The 21,599-nt window shown below is 37.7% G+C and overlaps 1 protein-coding gene across 1 annotated transcript in view; it reads left to right on the plus strand.

Moving 5' to 3' along the window:
• gap43 (growth associated protein 43) overlaps nucleotides 1-21,599 on the plus strand; it is a 283,459-nt gene that overhangs the window by 81,552 nt on the left and 180,308 nt on the right. Inside the window, exon 2 of the mRNA XM_043700771.2 lies at nucleotides 2,929-3,514. Within this exon, the coding sequence (XP_043556706.1) occupies nucleotides 2,929-3,514 (586 nt within the window). The remainder of the gene's footprint in view (nucleotides 1-2,928; nucleotides 3,515-21,599) is intronic.

Raw genomic sequence — 21,599 nt, forward strand, 5'->3', positions numbered from 1 at the left:
AAAAATTAAAAAACAAACAAAAGCAGAAATATAAACCAACAAGAAAGGGTGAAGCATCCAGATCTAAAAGCCTTATCTCCATAAGGTAGTCATATTTCCATGAAGTAGCCTTATCTCCATAAGGTAGATGTGCCTTCCTCCCCAGCACCTCAAGTCTTCATATTGCTGCAGCTGCAGGCTATCGTAATATGCTTCCTCTGCTGTTGCATTCCCTTAGAACTTGGTCCTTCTGCCACTGCAGGTCCTCGGAACTCAGTCCCCTCTTCTGCTGCAACCCATCGGAATGTGCTCTGACTGCTGCCGCAAGCCCCTGTATCTTGCTCTCGCTGCCACAGGCCATCAGGCCATCACAAACCTGTCCCACTATCACTGCAGGCCCTCAGAACTAAAGACATGAATCTAAACATACACAGTACAAATAGCATGTCAATTGTGAAAATGTGGATCCTTTAGGTATGCCAAAACTATTTATATTTGCTACACTCTATTCCAAACAAAATCATATAAATACAAGCCCAGCAACATTAGGCCAGTTAGCATAACCTCAATGGTGGAGAATCACTTCAAAGTGATGATTTGGGAAAAAATTGACAGACCTTTGGACAATATGGGATAATTAAGGAAAGCAACACAAATTCACTAAGGGCAAATTTTGTTTAACTAACACACTAATCTCTAATGAGATTATAGAGAGAGTTAATGAGTGTGAGAAGATTATAATATATTTGAACCACAAAACAGCATTTGATAAAATGTCTTGCAACAAACATGAACAAAATAAGAATTCATGGAATAAGGAGGACAATAGCAACATGGATATAAATGTTAACTGAATGATAGGTAACAGACTTGTTAACAGTGATTTCTCAATTGGAAAAAAATCCGTTTAGTTCCCTAGTGGTCAATGTATGAACCCTGCACTTAGTGATTTATATATTCCTTGTTAGACCCCATTTGCAGTACTGGGAGCAGAGTTGGGCAGTTTGAAGGATATATTAGCCTGGGAAGAGGTACAACATAGGTTTACAAGAATGATGTAGATGTTCTGCAAAGCAGCCGCCAGTCTGCACTTGACCTCTCAGTGTAGAGGAGACTACATTGTCAATTATTAATTTAATTTGAATTGCATAATTTCCCTTTTTTAAAATTAATTTCTGAAGTGATTTATCAATTTATTCTTAAATCTCCCAATACAATGATCTTGACATGAAAACCTACTTCTACGGTCATAAATTTCATATTGCTACAACTAGTAAAGGCAAGGAAGCTGTTTGATACTACACAAATATGAAATCCCAACTGCCTTTTCTAATCTCTCTGAAAGTGAAGATGCGAGACTTTGATATCAACACTGAGGTGTGCCACTCATTACTGCTTAACTAATGCATCTGAAAGTGAATAAAAGATGCAGGATTCTTTTGTATCTACACACCATTCTTCATGAGAGTGACTGTGCCTGTCATGTTCAATGACTCCAGTATAAGAATAGCATAAAATAAATGGATTCTGTTATATTAACATAAAGGTAGAGATCTGCCCATCACTTCCATGTTTTCTTTGGAATAAAGGGAGCTCGTATGAAACACTAAAATTGTTATCTGATGACAAATGAAGGTCGCTGATTCTTAGTTTTCTTTGGGGGGGGTTTGAAGGTTCATGGTATCTGATATCCTAAGGGTACATTTATACTGCAAATTTAATGTCGAGATCCAGACTAGAGTTCTGAGAGCAATGATATAACATTTTCTTGAGGAATTGACACTGTAAAAGGTATAGGTTAAAAAATTTAGTGGTGTAAAACAGGCGCAGCAAGGTCCAATGTGCCAAGCTCCAAAGACATCTGAAAAGCATGCAGCATGAAATAGTGTCAAGCCATGTTTAATGAGCAGAAATTAAATACAAGCACTAGGCCTGTTGCATAAACTAATGGAGAGCTTACTGCCAGTTTTTGAATCTTTTGTTTTGAGGTTTGTTTTGAGCTGAAAGGTTTTGAAGTTTGATCCTTTAAGATTGACTGGATGTTGCAGAGCAGTGGCTCCCACTGAAAGGGTGGATATGATTTTTTAAAAATCATTGAAGCCAAAGAAACAGAAGTGTTCCTCCTGGCTCCAGAATGCTGGCAATAACTGCTGCCAGCCAAGATCAGACAATCTCCTGCTGTCTTCTCACTCCTCCTCCTCCTCTGGGTCTTGGCTGATAGTCACTGATAGTAAGGCACACAAGCTAGAAATTGAAACATTCAGTGTGTAAGCTTTCTCTGGAGACACAACACCACCAGAATCTCATCACGATTATTTATATGAGGGTAGAGGACCAATTTGACAAAGCTTGAGCCTCCATCTTCCTACATAAGAATGCTCCACCTACTCAGTTCTTCACTTGCTTGTTAAGCAGGACACTTAGAAAAGTAAAACATCTGACAACAGAGAAAAAGTCTAAGTGTATTTTAATGTATTTTACATCAGAGATTCCTTTCTCATACTATCCTAAATAAGATTCAAAGGGATCTATGTACCAACTTCAGTGAAACTTTATTCATAAAGTCATACAATGTATGAATATGTATCTTAGAGCAATTCTTGGTATCCCCTGGCTTTACTGCTTTAGATAGTCTTCTAAATTGTCTACCACCGTCTGATTGACATTGACTGAAAACTGCATTGTATTCTGGAAATGACAGTACATCTGCAACCATTTATTTCTGGCATTCTAGGTATTTCTGGTTCCTTGTGGCTGTTAAAGGAAATTGGTACTAAATTAAATCATCTAGATTGGATTTAAAATAGAACAAACAATGGCTTAAAAATCATAAATGTGCGAAGTTTGAAGCATTAAGTACGTGTCTGGAACAGTGATAAGGCAATATAGTGACTCACAATATTTTCTATTTGACTTCACAATTATATTTTCCTGTGGCTTTGATTCTAGGCTGAAAAGAATGATGATGCTAATGCGAAAGCTGAGCAAGAGCCTACCAAACCTGAAGACAAGGCTCACAAGGCTGCCACCAAAATCCAGGCTAGCTTCCGTGGCCACATAACACGGAAAAAGCTCAAGGGTGAGAAGAAAGGAGAGTCAGCTGTGGTAACGAAAGTGGAGGGCGCAGAGAAAAAAGATGACGCTAAAAAAACAGAGCCCATCAAGGAAGAAGAGCCAACAGCAACAGAACCAACTGTGTCTGGTTCTGAAGGGAAAACAGAAGAGGTAGAAAAGCCAACAAGCAATCCTGAAGCAACCCCCTCTGATGCTGAGAAGGCATCAGAGGCTAAAGAGGCTCCCACGGAAAAAGCAACGGCAGCAACAACAGAACAAAAGACCACAAATGGTGAAAAGGATGCCAAGGAAACAGGAAGTGATGCTAGTACGGCCACTGAAAGTACTCCACCTTCGAATGTCACCTCCAGCCAGGAAAAGGAGAAGAAACCAGTAGAAGTGCCTGATATTGAGGCTAGTGAAGAAGCAACAAAGGCTCAAACTGAGACAGCTGCTAGTAGCACAGCACCAGAGAAAACAGGTAAGAAAGACAAAACTTTTTTTTTAACTGAAAACACCTTAAGCTATAAAATCTGTGAGAAAAATAAAGAAAAATCAAACTACTATTTTACTTCTGGTCAACATTAAAACTATAATAACACAGCGATTTTAGTTAATTTTCCCAATTATCAATGCAGAAACATTCTTTAACATCATGTTTTGTTGATGATACTGTTGTTTCATCAATAGTAAGCTTTTCTTTAAGAGGCAAATCATTACTACCAAATTCATAATAAACTCATATATGAAAACTATTGGAAACTGAATGTTAGAAATTTCTTCTTCAAAGCATATTACATCCAGAATATTTAGTTAACACTTTAATATGATAAATATATCTATGCAACAGCTTAATTGTTATCTAAATTTTTGAGTCAGCCTTAACTGTGGAGCCAAAAACAATTATGTAATGTATTCATTTTCATATGTGCATGCATTTGAAAGACAAACATATGTGTAAGTATAAAATGTCCCATGTAATTGTAACAACACTACCAGTTTGAATTAAGGATTTGCAGTTTTATGCTTTTGCTCTGTGAAATGAAACAGATCAGGTTTGAAGTATTGCAGTGGTTGTTTGACCCCATCCAAACTTTTCATAAGATGTCCAAGACTATTAAAAACATTGCAAAGCCAGGTAAGAGACAAGCATTAGTATGTAAAATCTCACAACAACTGAATTGTTTTGAATAAAATGATGCCTTAAAGGTGGTCCATTAATCATTTTTAACTTTTTTTCCTTATTAACCCACTGTGTTTCAGAAGCTGGTCTAAATTTACATCTATGAGAATTTGAAATTAGCCTACAAGCTGTATGTGATCTCTGACATTACCTACTGTGATGTTCCAGTTTCAATCAGCTGTTACTATTCATTGTAACCTATTTTCCCATTTTCTTCGGAAAGCTCCCACATAATCAGCCACTTTACATACACTCCAACAGCTAAAACATGGAAAACAAATGCATGTATACAGTATTACATGAATAATAAGGAATTAGGGTGATTTATCATCCTTAATATGAGCTCAGTAACTGGATTGAATTTTTTTCATATGCATGTGTAAGTACAGTAGTATAAATTCAATGAACAGAGCAGCCATATATAAGTCATCCTGGCCAGTAGATATTTGGTTCCATTGAACTCAAAAGCCTCCACTTCGAAGATCATAACTAATACGTAAGATACTTTTAATGCTGTATAGTTTGCAATAAGACAATATGTCTCAAGTTCCCAAACAACCATGAAATTTATTTATACTGACCATGAAGTTTGACTAAAAATCCTATAAAATATTGAGAACAATCAATTACTAAAATCAACAAATGACTGAGACTTTGTATCTGATTCCAAAATAGAATAGATAAATCAAGGGAATCACATCGTCTTTAGTGTGTATTCTATTGCTTGAGCAACCCTCCTCAATTATTTTTTGAGAAATTCCAAAATGTTGATTTGAATTAAGGATATGGACAATTCTAAACAGGGCATCTCTAGCAGAAGACTGTAATCTGGTCTGATCTGACGTCAGTATCCATCTAGTTTCCAGGTTGAGACCAGAAATCTCTGCAAAGCAAAACATATTTTGCCAGCTGTTTGACAGAGATGTGTACTCACACATATTTCCACGTATGAGCAGGAAAGGAGACAGTGGTGAGCTTGGTAGAATTTGTGATTTTGTTTGAATTGTGCTTAATTTGGAGAATTTCAGCATTGGCACACTCAGGAAAGTAACATTTTACACATTTTGCTACCTGAGTGAACAGCACCATGAGAGGGACATTTTTTCATAACAGATTCTGTGCAGCTGGCTTTCTCAGTTGTGAATAATTGACCACCTGTTTTTTTTAAAGGCTGTTGTTACCAGCTGTCATTTGGCAATGGGTACTTTTACTTTATTTTTTATAACAATAAACAGCGCAAGCAAGTTGAGTGTTTAAGGTTCTAATTTATGCCTTAAACTATACACTTTTTCAAAGATACTTTGAGTGATCAGAAAGGCCTCACAATATTATTCCTTGATTCGAAAATTGTTCATCATTATAACTGGAATTAAATAGCAAAAAGGACAGTCATAGCTAGAATAATGTTTCATGTTGGCTTCAGCAAGAACTAATTAATCTGGCTTCGACTACCACAGGAGTATGTTTTAATACTATACCATTTGCATAAAGGTATGATTCCAGTCCCTGAACAAACTGTGAAATGTATTTATAGTGAACATGAAGTTTGACTGAAAACATCCAAAAAGTGAATGAAGGCCAATTAATTATACACAACTGCTAGTGTTTTGATGTGCTTGTGAGACTCTTAATTTATTTTTCTCTATCTTTTTAAAATGGGCTGTTATTAAAAGTCCCATCTGAGATAAATGCAAGTTATTTGAACATTTCCAAACATGTGCATGCCATACAAACGTTTACAAGCCATCTAAGCCAAGAACCAAGAAACTCAACCTATGAGACATTAAAATCTTAGCTGGGTAACAAGTATCTATAACAGCCTTTAGGCCATATGTTCTGTAGCTGTTACAAACATGTTTGTGGAGTGCATAGAATTTAGAGTACACTTAATGCCTATTATTTTTTAACAATCTGTTTATAAGTCCGCAAATTGAGTGCAAACCACAATGAACCATAAAAAGTTGTGTTCCTCATTCAGTGTGCAGCCATTTCAACTCAAATTCTGGTTGCAAACTTTGGCACAATATTCCGAACGTATATTGGTTGAAATAAAAGAGCAAAAAGTTGATATAGTTTTAAAATGGGTGTGTAGCCTTGTTTATTTTGTACATTCCATTGTTCAATATAACAAATTTATTCTTATATCTGGTCTATCTCAAGAGCATAATTTTGCATGTTTGTAACTGATATACAATTTTTAACAAAATTATCACTGATAAATATGTCAACTTTAAATTAAACCTTTCATATCAGTACTATATCTAAACTATATCAGTAATAGATAGTAAATGGTACCTTAAAGGAAAAATTACGTAGAATTATATTTTGGAATGTTATCCTTAATATATGGTGAAATATAAAAGTAAGGCATTGAAATGGTGTTTCATGATGTCAAAAGAGATGTCTTTGCTTACCAGTTGCAGTCCTCACTTTCTCCTACAGAAGTCGAGTCTGAATTACAATCCTTAATATTTTAGTTAATGTAATTTATTCAATTCAAATTTTTTTTTTATAAATCAGCCCATTAAAAGTACCTAGCAAATACCAAATGTTGATTAGATTAGCTACCCTACAGTATAGAAACAGGCCCTTCAGCCCAACCGACCCTCTGAAGAGTAACCCACCCAGACCCATTCCCCTGACGAATGCACCTAACACTATGGGCACTTTATCATGGCTAATTCACCTGAACTGCACATCTTTGGACTGGGAAGGAGACCGGAGCACCCGGAGGAAACCCACACAGACACAGGGAGAATGTGCAAACTGCACATGGACAATCATCTGAGGCACGAATCGAACCCGGGTCCCTGGCACTGTGAGGCAGCAGTGCTAACTACTGAGCCACTGTGCCACCCTGATGAGGGATGAGTTGACACAATTGTTGAGAAAAACCATAATAACATAAGACATAGGAGTGAAAGTAAGGCCATTCGGCCCATTGAGTCCACTCCACCTTTTAATCATGGCTGACGGGCATTTCAACTCCACTTACCTACACTTTTCCGGTAGCCCTTAAGCCCTTGTGAGATCAATAATTTACCAATCTCTGCCTTGAAGACGTTTAACGTCCCAGCTTCCATTGCGCTCCGTGGCAATGAATTCCATAGACCCACCACACTCTGGCTGAAGACAAGTCTCCTCATTTCTGTTCTAAATTTTCCACCTCTAATTCTAAGGCTGTGCCCATGAGTCTTCGTCTTTCCGCGTAACGGAAACAACTTCACAGCGTCCACCGTTTCTAAGCCATGCATTATCTTGTAAGTTTGTATTAGATCTCCCCTTAACCTTCTAAACACTAATGAATCCCAGGATCCTCAGCCATTCATCATATGTTAGGCCTACCATTCCAGGATTTATCTGTGTGAATCTCTGCTGGACACGCTCCAAAACCAGCAATCTTTCCAGTGGAGTTAATTTTGGTTTAAGCATAATCCAGTAAGAACCGTATACTAGAAAATTGCTATTTTTAACTGAGTGTTCAATTTTATTCAAACCAATAACATTTTAGTAAAATTTATTTTATATTTTAAATTATAATAGTTCTCTTTAGTCACAAATTCTAGATCTACAATTCTGGAAATATCAAAGAAATGGTTATTTGCAAATAGAAATAAATAAAAAGGAAATTTTGAAGTCTTAGAAACAAATAATGCAAAAATAATGTTTTCATGATGACAGCGGTAAATTATTAAATGCAAACAATAGTTTTCTTTTGGATATGACATTTCAGAATAGAATTCCTAAATGTAAATAAAATACTTTTTGTCTCTTTTTATTCCTGCAATGTACTTATTTATTCACGTTTTAAGTTGAGGATTTTGACATTGATAATATTTGAAGAAACATTTGCAAAGAGATAATACTGAAAGTCAAATTTTGACCCAAATTTTCCAGTAAGAAGACAGTGCTTCCAAAACTAGAATTGTGCTTTAGGAAATTCTTGGTATAATGGAGCAAACAGGAGTTGTATGAAATTGGAATTGCTGATGGGCAGTTACTCAGTATTTGGAACTCTCTGAAGAATCTCCAATTCTGACTTACAATCAAAATCTTTGGAAGGTCTGCTATACTTTATAGTTAAACAGAAAAAGTTAGAGAAGAGGAATTGGAATCTGCTCTAACTCCTGGTTAACTATTAAACCTGACTACCATTACTCTCAGTTTACCACTGAGTTTCATTCATACCCCCCTCCCTTTTCAACTACTGCCTGTCATTGTTCATGCCTACCTGATCAACAACTCCGTTCCCCTCCCCCTCCCTGGCCCCTCACAGACACCACCACTAACAGTTCACAGAGCCTAAACTCCTCAGAAACTCACATACATACATCCAATACTCCTCCCTTCCCAACTCCACTCCGACTGCCAATATGAATGTCCAAGCCTTCCCCCAAAACTCCTGACCCCCACAACCAGATTTACTCCCCAACACCCATCAACTCCCATCCACTTACCTTCCACCATGTTCCCCACCCACCCTATCCCACACCCTTCTGCCTATGTGAAAGTTGCCTGTTCTTGATTCCACTCAACCGAAACTGGCTGCAATTCTTTTCATTGGAAACAAAGCTACATTCTTTTGGTTTATTAACATTATCACATTAAAAATGCACAAAATAATTCTTTTTAAGTGCTAGTTTTGGAAAGATTTGTCATCATGTCTATTACCAGAAGTAGCACTTTTCCAGGAATAGCCAAGCACCTTGGCTCAAAACTAATTAAGGCTTTTCCTGAGATAATTGAAGGATTTTGTTTAATTACCTCCTGAAGCATATATTTAAGTACTTATATTTCACAGAGGGTATTAGCATAATACCTAACTCACTGAAGTGAGAATTAACACTAGCTTTCCCAAAGCTTTTTACAGTTATAGAAATCAAAATTGACTGTATATAAATAAAGAATGAATAGGTATCCTTTTGTTAGCTGCATTTCAGACAGCTATGATTAATTAACCTGTTTTGATTGTCTTGGCTGAGGAATCAATGGGACTATGAGATATTTTATGTCAATGTGAACAGGAATACAGTCTCTGATTCATTCAAAAACTTCCAGCTTCTAAATTCCAGCACACCCTTCATCCTACAATGAAGAATTGCTCAAGATTATTAAGACTGCATCAAACTCTCACCAGTGAGTTATACATTGTTTTGTCGGATTTCACCAATTTCCTTTTGTCAGTAGTCTTTTCTTTCTTCACTTACATCTTGCAAAGAAATTTTAAACAAATACACCTATTATTTATTCAGTCCAATGCATGTTGATGTTTATGTGCATAGTGTTAATCCCATGTGCCCATGCTGTTCCCATGCCATTTGATCCTATTCCTAAATATTGACAATCTCTGCTTCAAACACTAACTCTCTAAGTACACACTACAGCCACCTGCATTAAATTGTTTCATTTTCTTCGTTTCATGTTGGTTGTTGTCATTTATAATCGCCCCATCTTCATTGCCAAGATTCCATATCGCACAGATGCGTGCATTTCATATTTAACTAGTTGAGCCATTTATGACTGGATCTGAATAGGCAAAATCAAACCTTCACTTTCCAAGGGGGAGCCTGCTAATTCAGGTTCATTCTGGACAGCAAACGTAACATATGTTTCAAAAAATGGTCTTAAAAAATGCACACTTTACTCGTCTCACCTGTGAAACTATGCCCTGCCTCAGAGGTGACTTTGTTCCCTGAAATGTTGTGATCTCACTAAACTGTAGCAATATTTCTTGCCATTCTGCTTGAATGTTTAATCTGGTTTCTGCCCCTGCAGCATCATTGAAACTCAAAAATGATTACAGCACTGACCCAGATACCAAAGCCCTCCTTATCCACACTGCAACTTTTGATAGCTGCTGTGTTGAAACTGATGACACTCCGTTTTAACTGTCCACACCTGATGATTCTCCTACCTCTGCCATATCAGCCTGCTTTTCCAAATTGCCATCTTGGATGCACTTCAGCTCTGACTAGTTAAATATTGAGAGGCCCTTGTCTCTGACTCTGCAGCTGTGTCACCAATTCTATCCTAATGGTAGCAACTAGCTTAAAACCAACGGACGCGAGAGTTTTTTTTTACAAAGTAGAAATCCAGGGTAGAAGTCTACTCCTGCCCCCCATCCCCATCACAAACCACCCCTTGATGTGGCATGGGCACTGACATGAAAGGTGGTGAAATACAGTGAGAATGGAAAGATCAAAATTCCAATGTTGAGAAATGTTTTTCTGATTTTCCTCTTAACATCCTTCAGAATCTTGCTATGAAACATCTGACTTTGTATTTACTTGGAGGTTGTCAGACTCCCAGTACTTCATTGCTTTTTAGTGTAGAAGGAGAAGCAGGCAGCTTTTCATGATGGGGAGCACTGAACAGTGAAGGAGATGGACTCTGGGCTGCATCAGTGTCACAGCTGCAGCATGTGCCAGCAGCTTACATGCCCGTTATACTGCATGTGCATTATGCACATGGTCATGGGTGAAAGTCAAAAGGGAGCAGTCCTTAGTGGGGTGAATGAGAACTACTCTCAGTCAGGGAATACCACCACTATCAATCAAGTGGCTTATTGAATTCCAGTTCAGGTGTTGGCCATGGTCGTCCTACCAGAGCCTTGGGTCCTGTGTCCTTGCAGTCTGGGGATTAGTCCATGGTCAGTCCTGCTAGTCTGCTACAACCAGTCCAGGAAGTACAGGTGGGCCAGGCAGGTTGTTGTGGTAACACTAGGCAAGGTAAGGTTTGGGGCCAGGGGATCAGTTGTGCTGTGACTTTTCTTTCTCCCAGAATAGAACAAATTGTGTAAACTAACATGACAGAAGTGAATAGAAGAGTAGTGGCCAGTGAAGCAGGAGCAGGAGAGGTGATGCATCTGCATCTGGGCTTTAAGTATGGCACTTGTAGATGAGGTCCCAGCAGTGATGAGCATTTCCACTTCTCGTGCTATGTGATTCCACCAGTAGGACATTAAAGAGCCTGGTTGAATAATTATTGAAGTGTAGAGTGGAAGATTGCATGAAAAAGGTTGCTGTGATCCACAATGGACTAAGCACTATGAATCTCATTGGACAAAACACTTTTAAACTGAAAATGGGAAGATTCTGCCACCATTTACCTTTTCCTATTAATGGTGCTTTCTGCTGTCTGGAAGATAGAGAGAAAATACCAGCAATCAGAGCTAACACAAAATCCTTTTCATAGTTTGTTTCAGAACACAAAACATGTGAACAATCATTATTTCCAAAAAAATGATATAAACTTAAGCTGAAGCAATATGCCTTAGAATGCCAGTGCAATTTTTTTTTCCCAAAGTATCTTTTATGGCAGTCACTGACTTTTTGCACACCAAGTTTCTTAGCTGTGGTTTCATCTCATTGAGAAGTTGCATCTGTCAGATTGGTAATATTTTGTTGAACTCATATATTGGATTCAGGCCCTGATTCCAAACGTTGACAAGAACTATTCTTGTGTTCTGTCCACAAAGTTACATGCAGACAAAAACACTCCATCCACAACATCTATTCATGCTGTGTTTATCAGTATTATCATTGCAGTATTTCAACTTTTATCTGTTATTATATTTGAAATTGTCAATTTATTTCCCAATTGATCTTGGATACAGTTTCTAAATTGAGATGCGTGTTGATATTTTGCTTTGATGTTTGATGTCATCCATGTTATTTAGAATTATTTTTTGCAACACAACACAGGCTGTTAAATCAACCTGCTGATTTTACATTTTAGTTAAAATATTCGGAAATATTATTAATTCTAGGTAAAGGGCTGATAACGACAGTGGCAGCAGCAGTAATGGTCAGATTGCTTTGTTTAACTTGATATCTGGCTGTGAATGTTTCATAAATATAAGTAGATCAATGACAAACACTCTAAACAGCTGGTTCTACAATGTTCCCAGAAAATAATTTGTGGGTTTCATGCATATTAATCCAGGGTCTGCCAGAAGATATGCTGACCAACCTATTAAGGAAGTAAATAATTAAACTAAAGAAAACGACAGTTCTCAAACATCTCCTAACACCTTTGTACAAAGTTAAATTCAACCAACATTTTGCATTTTTAAAGTTTTTCTCCTCAATACTTTCAAAACCCGTAATCTTGTCAGAATCATCTGAAGTTGTTCTAAGGAAGTATAAATTTCTTCAGAAATTGCCAATCAACTTGTTTTACAAGCCAATGTTTTTGTACCTTCATACATTCTCTCTGATTCCAAAATTTTTAATATGATGTTCTCCCATAAATTCTCTGACATGAAAACACTTACAATATTAAAATATTTTGGACATACATGGTAAACTTTCTAATAATGTTCATGTATCTGCTTTAAATGATGACAACTTTGCCTTTATAAAGCTCATTTTCACTACACAATTTGGTCATTATATTGTAATAGAACCATGAACATTTCATATTATGATTCCAGTATTATTTTCTTTCAACGTTTTTTACTCCCTCCTTCTGAAGCATTCTGATTCCTGTTGGAATACAGCTCTGATATAACAGTTATTCTCTGTTATCCAGACAAATCATTGTGTGGATTTTGATTGCGAGTAACAGTGATTATTCAATATTAGAGGCATCGCAACAGAATTTGATTTCATCTTCAACTGGCAACGAAGCACATTTTGATCACTGGGTGTAATTCTCTTCTGATGCTTTCCACTTACTTTTCCTTAAGACCCAACTTAAAGCCCATTGCCTCAAACAATCTTATGGTAACCTCTATATTATTTTTCTCTTTATAGCATCTCACCCTTCCCCATCCATATCACATCATTGTGCAATGCATGAGAACATTCTTCTGATTAAAGCATTCTATCAATGCTTGTTTCAGTCTGATTGATGGATGGAATGCAAATCATTTAATTGGAGGGGCTAAGATGTATTTAAATCATTTAATATTGAATGTATTTGTAAATTAATGAAGTGGATGTCTGTTAAAAAAGGGAGGAAAGGTTTGATTTTGGTTAAAAACTACTGAATCCATCCAGTAAATGCAAATCTATGAATCAACTGTATTAACCATGGATTGTGATGATTATAAAGGGCATTTGGTTATAAAATAATTATTTGTCTTTCTGAGCCCCACCTAATGAGGAACTATTGCACTTGTTAACTAAATAATTGCAATGTTATTTGCATCAATTTCTTACAAACAATAACAAGATAAATAACTAATTCATCTTATTTGTATGTTGGTGAGGAATTAATATTGACTTACAGGACCTTGCTGAACATAGGCCATTATCCATGATTCTGAGAATGTTATAAGCAAGTTTGAACACACTATTTGAAAGGCATGGTGGATAAAGGTTTTAGGTGATGTAATCAAATATTTGCCAGGTAGAAGATTACAGAGGAATAGTCTGAGGCTATGGGAGAGCATTATGGGGAATTGGAAAGTGAGGTTCAAACTCAACACTTTCTAGTAAGAGAGGCAAAAAAAAGGATTTGTATTTGTTAGTATAATGATATCTTGCTGCTGAAACACATGGATTTGGATGTGATGGAATTGATATATTTTATGACTAAAATACTTGCCTGAATAAACTGTTCACTAATATCAATGAGGTCCACTCAAGAAGAAGCTAGTTGGGTATGGTGCCAACTGACTGCAGTGCTCATGAACTCTTACACTAGTAGAGAAAAGTGAAAATGCAGAAAGGACAGTGACATACTGGTTATTGTGATGTAGTATGCTCTAGGTCATGAAAAGTGTCCTATTGACAATAACGTTTATTCATTGGATGACAGGGTATTGGAAAGAAATGAGTTTTTTTTTTCAAATTTGGATCCTAACCAGCTACTCCTCCCATCAGGTGCACAAATCCGTCACATGATCCAAGCTTTTAAGTGAAGGAGGGATGTTTGCTCATATATTTCATAACCAGATTTGAACACCCATCATGCATTTGCCCAGTTATAATGAAAAAAGGCACCATCAAGTGCAGTATTAATGCTTACAGAGTACAAAAGTGGCAGTCACCTTCACTGAAAGGAAAAGAATGATGAAGATTAAAAATAAATTATTTGCTTATCAGTACCAGCACAAAACTAGTAGCGATAAGTATAAAGTTAAATATGACTCAATGAAGACAGGATTAGGGCAAATCAATTTGATAGAGATAAAGTTTTAATAACCACTGAATCTTTTATGACATTGCCCATGGTGATATACTGCTGTATAATGACAGAAGCATTCTACCAACTAGCAAACATGTCAAAATATAGTTGATTTTATGTAACATTGTTAATGGACCGAAAGTAAACCTGTTTTTTTCTATCAATGTCTCCACTTGCTTCCCACTGTGTAGTTCTTTTCGTATCACTCATTTTTTGCTGTCTTTTCTTTTTGTTCTTAATAGCTGTCATTTTTTTCGCTCATGGTAATTAAGATTCTTTTTGATTCTTTTTCTCTGTTTCTCCAAATCAAATATTGTAACTTACAGTTGAGGATGGAATATTATGGATATTATGCTACAATTAAACAGGACATTGGTGAGACCGCATCTGGAGAAGCGTGCCCAGTTTTTGCCTCCTTATTTAAGAAAGGATACAATTGCATTAGGTGCAATTCAAAGAAGGCTTACTCAGCTAATTCATGGGATGAGGCTGGATGGGTTGGAGCTGTATCCGTTGTTGCTGAGAACAATGAGAGATGATCTTATTGAGACATAACATCCTGAGTGGGCTTGACAGAGTGGATGCTGGAAGGATGTTTCCTTTAATGGGAGAGGACAAAACTCAGAGACACAGTTTAAAAGTAAGGAGTTTCACATTTAAGATGGAAGTGAAGGGAAGTGGCTTCTCTGACTCTATGGAACTCTGCCCCAGAGAGTGATAGGGACAAGTTCATTGAATTAGACCATAAGATATCGGTGCAGTATCAGGCCATTTGGCCCATCAAATATTTTAAGGTACAGGTAGATACATTCTTGACTAACAATGGAATTAAAGCGCATTAGGTATAGGCAGACAGTGGAGGTAAGAACAAACTTACATCAGTAATGATCTTATTGCGTGGCAGAGCAGAATGAAGGAGCCTGTTCCTGCTCCTGACTCAGATGTTCTCTCTTATTAACTGTGTGCTTTTTCCCTTTTCTCTTTTATTACATTTCTCTAGTGACTCCCATTTCAAACACATTGTGTGCTTTTGCACGCTTGGTAATTACTTATTGTTTTTAAAATGTACAGCATGCGGTGAAACAGAAGGCTGGGCAAAAGTAGGATGTATGAGATGCTATTGGAGAGGTGCTATAATATCATGATGCTTGAATAGAAGGAGAAAATATGCTATGTTGGAACAAGAGAAAGTGAGGAAATTGAACTAATCATGGAGTTTGGGAATACAAAAATCCAAAAGAAGGATGTCAAAACATTCCAAAGCAGTTGTCAGCCAATGAGGTATTTTTGGAATTCAGCTACTGATCTAGGGATCCCTTAGCTCAGTTGTTGGGAGCGTGCTGGATAATGCCAGTGTGTTCGGTCCCCAGGTCGCTCCTGAGCATGCTGCTTCTTCTTCTTTGCCATTTTAATGCAATATGAGCACAATTTGCAGTCCTTAGACAACAAGAATGCTGTAGCAAAATGTTAATATAAGAAATGTGGCATGCAAATTGTATGCAGAATTTGCTTGCAGCCCTTCCATAATCATTACTTTTTTGATGTAAGCCTCCACTGCCAGGTTTTGGAAAGAATAGATATTATTAAATGACACTGACGTATTTTTCAGTTGGTTTGGTGAGTATGATCTTTGATCAAAATTGAAGAAAACATCAGGTTTATGAACTGGAATGTAACTGACTTGAATGAGCAGTGATGACCCACTACAATTACCTCCTCTGCTATGCTAGGTTGATGGAACAAAAGATTGCTGCAATATTGCAGAATGTGCAAATGATTATATGTCTAATATCAAAACTGGTGAATTGGTGACTCAGAAAGTTAGTTCTTTGATTTTAGCCATGTTAACTAAATTAACAGAAATTGATACTGAAAGCTAGAAAGGTTAAAGTAACCTTGTGGCAATTCTGAGACATAGTGCTTTTTGATGAGGTTTTGTAGAGGATAATGCAGAATACTGTAGACAGTCCTTTGAAGGGCTACCATGTATACAAATCTGAAAATTGCAGACGTGCTTTATGTAATTTATTTATTAAAGTTAATTTTAGGATTTGAACCTAGAAATTCAGCCCATAAGTGCTGGCGTTAAGTGCTAAATGGTCTTTTAAGCTTCCAGTATAATGTACAGGAAGGAATTACTGGGTCTGTGTTGTTTCTACTTATAAAGGCCTAGTAACCTATAATGCAGTTACTGTAAGGAGCCAGCATATTCAGAATTTAACCTGTTCACCTGAGCAGACAGCAAGGACACCTGCCCACAACAATTGTGTATTTCATAAAGGTGCATCTTGGGCCCCACTGGTGTAATTAGATAACTGTAATTTTTACAATGCAGCCAAAATGGGAAGAAGCTAAGAGGTTCTTGGAGAGGCTTGGATGCTAGGACATGGCTTGGAGAAGATGGACGCTAGGAAATTGTTTCCATTAGGTGAGGAGACTAGGACCCGTGGACACAGCCTTAGAATTAGAGGGGGTAAATTCAGAATAGAAATGCGGAGACATTTCTTCAGCCAGAGAGTGGTGGGCCTGTGGTATTCATTGCCACAGAGTGCAGTGGAGGCTGGGCCGCTAAATGCCTTCAAGGCAGAAATTGATAAATTCTTGATGTCACAAGGAATTAAGGGCTACGGGGAGAATGCGGGTAAGTGGAGTTGAAATGCCCATCAGCCATGATTGAATGGCGGAGTGGACTCGATGGGCCGAATGACCTTACTTCCGCTCCTATGTCTTATGGTCTTATGGTTCCTGATAGGAAGATCTATAGCAAAATGAAAATTACCAGAAAAGTTCCAACATTTAAAATGTTTGGTACAATTTTCTTGTGGAACTGAGATATCTTCCATTCCTCCAAAGAAAGGTCAGACCTCCCAACTACAATCTCACCATCTATCTCTCTCACTCCAACATTCATTGAGCTCCCGTACAACAGCACAATAGCCAGTCCCATCATTTACCTCTGTCAGTGAGAAGCTTTAGGGTTTTGTCATCCCCAATTACTTTCACTGATGGGAGGTCAGCTGATGAGACTTCAATGAGGACTGAGGTTCTTGCTTACCTTGAACATCAGTATCTAGCCAGTATTAACAGAGGAACTTCCATCGTTAATTTATTGTTTAATAAGGAATTCAGAACTCCAATTATGAGAAGAATAAAAGTTGAGCTCAGAAATTCAATGTCATTAAATGATTGTGCAAGTCGAGAGTCATTATGTGGGCTAACTGAAGTTAGTTTCTGTGCCAACAATCACTTCAAGAATTTTCATCTCTTTAAAAAATATAGGCAGCTGTGCTTCTGCTGCACTCTTAAATGCCCCTAGAGGGGGGAGAAAAGTAAGTAAAAACAATCATACATGGAAATAAACGTCCTGCTCATCCATTTTTGAAGTATGCATTACGGGTTGAACCAGCAAGAGTCAGTCACAGGTTTGTGTCACTCCTTTTCAAATTCTGGACAATACTGTAACTGTTCAGAGTAGCAGCAAGTAGGTGGAGATTCTGTTCAAGACTGTTAGTAAATTTCTACCACCTGATGAAGGAGCGTTGCTCCGAAAGCTGGTGTGCTTCCAATTAAACCTGTTGGACTATAACCTGGTGTTGTGTGAATTTTAACTTAGTAAATTTAAAAGATTTTGAAAGGATATTCCAATGGTCACTCAGTCATTCCAGTAGCAACTCATTTTTGATGAAATATAAACTTTCACTTCAGTTAAGTTTTTTTTTCTGATTTGTACCCACTTGTTCTTCTGCTCTGGAGCTTACCAAACAATACTGATGCACTTTGTAAAATCAGGCATAAGTACAGCTGCATGCTCAGATTGCACCATTCAAATTCAGAATGGTGCAAAACTATCAAGGTGAACTGAGGTTTCTGGAATAACAGTGACCTTCTGATAAATTCTTAATAAAGGCACAACGAAAGATGCAAAAGTAGAAGTATTTGATCAAAATAGCTGACATGTCTCTGTGATTCAAGAACATTTCGAACAAACCACCCTAACTGATAAGGAGTCTACGAACGGTAGTTCAAAGCAAGCTGTCGAAAACTTCCTCACCATTTTCAATGTGCTGTTTGGTTCTCTTTCAAAAAAAAATGGAGTCTAAGCTTAGATGAAATGCAGTGATGTTTTGAGTTTATTGCAGCAACATTCAAAAGGACATTTTCTCTCTTCCCAGATAGTCAGAGGAAAGGTACAAAAATTCTGTGGCTCCCTGAGTTGGAGTTAAAATTGAAACTGAATTCAACTTGTGCACAGATGTTCCACCAGCAATAAAGCTAACGTCGCTGAATGTTTGTAATTATTTTGCTTTAGACAAAGTTCTCCATGCATTTAAAATGCTTGTTCTTCTCACTTTATTGTTACCTGAAGCAATTATGTTTTACTTTCTGAATGATGATAATATTTTTGCTTCAACTGTAAATAAGCAAAAATCTTGTCGAAATCCAGTAGAGTCATAGAACTGTACAGCACAGGAACAGATCCTTCAGTCCAACTCACCCATGCCAACTAGATATCCTAAATTGATCTACTCCCATTTACCAGCATTTGGTCCATATCCCTCTAAATCTTTCCTATTCATATATCCATCCAGATGCCTTTTAAATGATGTCATTGTCCCAGTCTTCACCATTTCCTCTGACAGCTCACTCCATACATGCACCACCCTCTGTGTGAAAATGTTATCCCTTAGGTTCCTTTTAATTTTTTCTCCTCCTACCTCAAACCTATGCTGTTTAGTTTTGGAGTACCCCACTTTGGGGAAAAGACCTTGGCTATTCACCCTATTAGTGCCTCTCATGATTTTATAAGTCTCAATAAGGTCACCGCTCAGCATCCTATGCTTCAGGGAAAATAGCCCCAGCCTATTCAGCCTCTCCCTATAGCTCAAACCCTCCAACCCCGGCAACATCCTTGTAAATCTTTTCTGAACCCTTTCAAGTTTAACAACTTTTGTTGCAGGCTGGAATTCCTTGTGAATAAGCTTACAGTCACAATTTGCATTTTTCATGGAATTCTCTGGAGGGTCTAAAGCCATCATTGCAACCAACAAACCCAACAGCTGTATCGTCCTCCCACTCTTGTTGATGTTCCTACCCAGCATGCCTGCTAGGGTTAGACCTGATACCCTCATAGTTACATGTAGCCCATTCATCACGACATCCTTCAAGTGCATGGGTAGAATAAAGACCTTGCTGCCTGCATGACATTATTGTAGTGATAAAATAAAACAAAGAACTGCAGATGCTGGAAATCTGAAACAATCAAAAACAGGAATTGCTGGAGAAAGTGAAGAATCTGTGGAAAGCAAACAGAATTAACACTTGGAGTGCAGTGACCCTCCTTCTAGCAATTTCTGTTTTTCTTTCTGATTTCCAGCATCTGCAGTTCTTTGTTTTTTTTCTCTTTTTTTTTCATTTAATGCAGCATTTGGTGCTAAGTTGGTTTGCTGAAGCCTTAGGACTTTACACAGGGCTTCCTTCTGCCTTAACTTCTCCACTAAATCTGTTCTTTCAGCTTTACTAAATGTTGCTAGAAGGTTAGCATTCCTATGTCTTTGGGCTCAACATCCAAGAACAAAGTTCTTTTGGCTCCTCCCCCTGTTGACACAGGGTCTAACCTCCCTTTGGCCATTGTCAGGTTAAACCAGAGATTGTCTTCAACCTCATAGTCTTTCTAATTTCCACTTTCTTTTGGTCACCCATTTCATCGCAGTCCCAATTCTGAGTTAGAAGTCTGGTAATTCAAGTTCCCTTTCAGGATTTGTAAAAACAATCCAGGCTGACACTCCAGTGCAGTAAAGATAGGGTAATGTATTGTCAGGAATACCATGCCATCTTTTCAATGAAGTGTTCAGTCAAGGTTCTACCTGTCCCTTAAGATGGATGTCAAAGATTCAATGCTGTTCTCCAAAGAACAGTGGAGTTATATCTGGAGTTCTGACTAATATTTATCCCTCTATCAGCTTGTCAAAATAAAAACAGATTATCTGATCATTATTACATTTTCACATGGCCAGATAGTTGTTACTCGAGCGGAGGTGGGAGTTGGACATGGAGACCGTCTTATAGCACGCTCCAAAGGAATTGCCTTGGAAATTGAAGATCCCACACCCAACCCTACTATCACTGGCAGAACCAACATGCTCTTCGCCTGCTTCTGGACATGCCCCTTCTCCACCTTCACCTCAGCTCCACAGCTGACCACGTTTCCTCCTCCAGATCCAATATCCCCTACTCCCACTCCACACCTGAAACCCCTCTTCCCCCATCAGTGACTGCAATCTCTGCTGCTGCCACCAGATCCAAAACTCCCTTGCCTTGCACATCTGATTTCTGTCATCCAACTTGACCCCATCTAAATGTTGCATCACTTACCTGGCAACCTGCCCACTACTCAGCTGGCACCCCATGTACTTAGCATCCTGGTATTCTACTCACTTTGCAGCCTATTTACCTGGCAGCCTACCTATCTGAACCTTAAAAGACTACCCACCTGGCACTCTTCTCACCTGCAACCCTACCCCACTACACATCTGGCATCCTACCCTCCTAGCAATCTAGCATCATTCTTATCTCACGTATTTATCATTTGACAGCCAAAGTAGCTCTCTGAACTTCTGAATGTCAGAATATGACAGCTGACTGTTGTGAAGAGGATGAATTGTTTCCTTTCTCTTGATAGTTCTGCACTAACAAAAGAACTGTTGGAATGGAAGTATCACTCCAGATTTCTGAAGGAACCCCAATCAAGATCTCCTCCAGAAATGGGGAGCTTCTTCTTTTGTTAAACTAGAAGGCACAGTATTGCAGTCTGTATGAGATTGCCAGTCCTCAGAAAATCCAACCCATTAGTTTCTGTCAACTTGCTCTGTACAGTTTCGCTGGTCTGTTTCTTACATCATAAAATTGTCTGTAAAACAGAAAAAATGGGCAGCCTCTTTGAATGTAAATTAAAATATTTCACAATGTATTTCAGAGAGGTTACCAAGTGAAACTTTTAGCAACACAGGTGTATTACATTAATAAATTGAATAAAGCATTTTAACAATGCCTAATCTGTGAATATCATTGTTTCAAATAACTAGAAATTACTACTAAGAAAACTGTACAAAACAATTTGCTTAATTAATCTTAAATAAAATATTTTAATAAGAATGTGCCTATTCAAAACAATACAGCAAAAAAAAACACTTAAATTTAAGAACCTTGTCACCGCCCTATAATAGCATCATTAGTGGAAACTCTTGGTGAT

The sequence above is a fragment of the Chiloscyllium plagiosum genome, unplaced genomic scaffold (genome assembly GCF_037043375.1).
Source record: "Chiloscyllium plagiosum isolate Xiang-an unplaced genomic scaffold, Cpla_swu_hap1 HiC_scaffold_12, whole genome shotgun sequence".
Lineage (NCBI taxonomy): Eukaryota > Metazoa > Chordata > Chondrichthyes > Orectolobiformes > Hemiscylliidae > Chiloscyllium > Chiloscyllium plagiosum.